Source organism: Sphaeroforma arctica (assembly GCF_001186125.1).
Source record: "Sphaeroforma arctica JP610 unplaced genomic scaffold supercont1.446, whole genome shotgun sequence".
NCBI lineage: Eukaryota > Ichthyosporea > Ichthyophonida > Sphaeroforma > Sphaeroforma arctica.
The window spans coordinates 24,499-26,497 of NW_014040112.1; the positions used below are offsets into that span (position 1 = coordinate 24,499).

The 1,999-nt window shown below is 37.5% G+C and overlaps 1 protein-coding gene across 1 annotated transcript in view; it reads right to left on the reverse strand.

The window, feature by feature from the left end:
* The window catches only part of SARC_06322 (hypothetical protein), a gene marked incomplete at both ends in the record, with an annotated part of 13,628 nt that overhangs the window by 9,856 nt on the left and 1,773 nt on the right, over positions 1 to 1,999 (reverse strand). Inside the window, 2 exons of the mRNA XM_014299775.1 lie at positions 752 to 879; positions 1,531 to 1,624. Of these exons, the coding sequence (XP_014155250.1) occupies positions 752 to 879; positions 1,531 to 1,624 (222 nt within the window). The remainder of the gene's footprint in view (positions 1 to 751; positions 880 to 1,530; positions 1,625 to 1,999) is intronic.

A 1,999-nucleotide genomic window follows, 5' to 3' on the forward strand; every position in this document is an offset into this window, starting at 1 on the left:
TTAGACCATTAAATACACATTGTATATATATATAAATATGTATGTATGTATATGTATATATATATATATATATATATATGTATATATATAATAAAATGCATATATATATAAATATATAGATATATATATATCAGACCATATATATCACACATTGTTAATATATATACAATAGTCCAAATATTACGCATTGTTTTCTACGCAATGCAAGTTTATATATATATATATATATATATATATCTATATTACGCATTGCGTTTCATACTGTGAAGATGAACATTGAGCTTGTGCGAAGTCGTATGTAATAATTCGTGGTCTGAGCGTACATCCACGCGATGACCAAATGTGCTATATGAATCTACACACAGATGTACACTACGGCTAATTAAATTTAGTACACGCTCAGTTAACACCTTGGATAATTTCGGCGCTTTAGACTAGGGTGACACGCATAACTCGCGAGGCTGTACAACACTTTGCAAGATTATGCTGAATTCAATACTGTCGTTGTTTTTATGGACAACTGAATAGCGACTGTTGTCTTCCATGCATCCTATTTGCAATGCCCCACGCACAAGAAAAAACATACCACATGCGCAATCGTATCTACCATCGGTTGGCGAATTACATGCACTCTCTATCTGTGGTAGTATTTGGATTTTAATGTTTATACAAACGCATACGACTGGCTTATATAGGTTAATACACGTATACAAATATACGTACAAATATATACGTATGTGCATATACGTACCTATCTTCAGGTACTCCGCACGCATCGGATATGTCGGCCCACTCGACATTGAGCGATGCAGCCAGGTAGCGCCCCACTGCGTTACGGTACGACCAAAACTTACAGGTCTCGCGTTTAAGGTTACGTATCTGTGGTGCAGGGGGTAAGAATAGTTTTACTGGGGTAGTCGGGGGAAAGGGGAGGGAGGGTAGGGGGGGGGGGGTAAAAGGGGTAAAAAAAACTGATTTTCGGATAGTCTTTTGAGGATCAAATACAGACCGAACTCTAATATGGGGTCGGTTTACAATATTGAATGGAGATTATACGACGATTGAATGTCAGGTTGTGCACGGATGCGAGCTGCATAAAAGAGTTGGAAATATGGACAATCCATAAGGATGGTGTGTACACGTCATCATTCGCTCTGCATTCTGACATGAAAACTTGGTGAAATTTTACTTGTGAACAGATAATATACGCCAGTACCCCAACACGAGGGCACATTTGAGCACAAATGCGTGAATTTAACGGACGACTAAAAAGGCAGGTAGAAAGCCATATGACTTTATTATTTTGAAAGAACAGAGATCCCATTGCATCGCATCACCAAATGGGAGCACAAGTACAGTTTTGTATATACAACGTATATATATTCGTATATGTATATGGATTGATCACACACGAAAGGGAAGCGCAAGCATAGAATTGCAAATACGACATATACGTATATGGGTCGATCCCACCTAAGGGGGGCAAATATAGGTTACTATATACAAAGTATACGTCTATCGATCACACACCCTGATGTCTTCCATGATCTCCTCTGTGGTCTGCTTCTTCTTGCGAGAATCATTTCCGCCCTTCTGCACAATGGACTTGAAATGGTCGTCAAATCTGCGATTTTAGTGGGTTTGGTTCAGTTTGCGCAAGAGATTGGGTGGATTGGGGAGTTATTGTGAAGATTTGGTCTCCATGGCATATGCATATCAGTCGGGCGAAAATAACAGGTAATCCGTTTAGATGTTAAATTGCTATATATAAATTAATTACTTAGGCACTATGTAGTCAACACCATAACGTATCAGTATTTATGTCACATAGTGTTTCTACATCACTACAACCACAATGTTGTCAGAAGGGATGAAATCTCGCATCAAGTTGAGACGCCGCAATAACGCAGCTATACATATCAGTAATATATATATATATAGGTATATATAATATAATATATATATATATATATATATATATANATATATACAGTCGTGT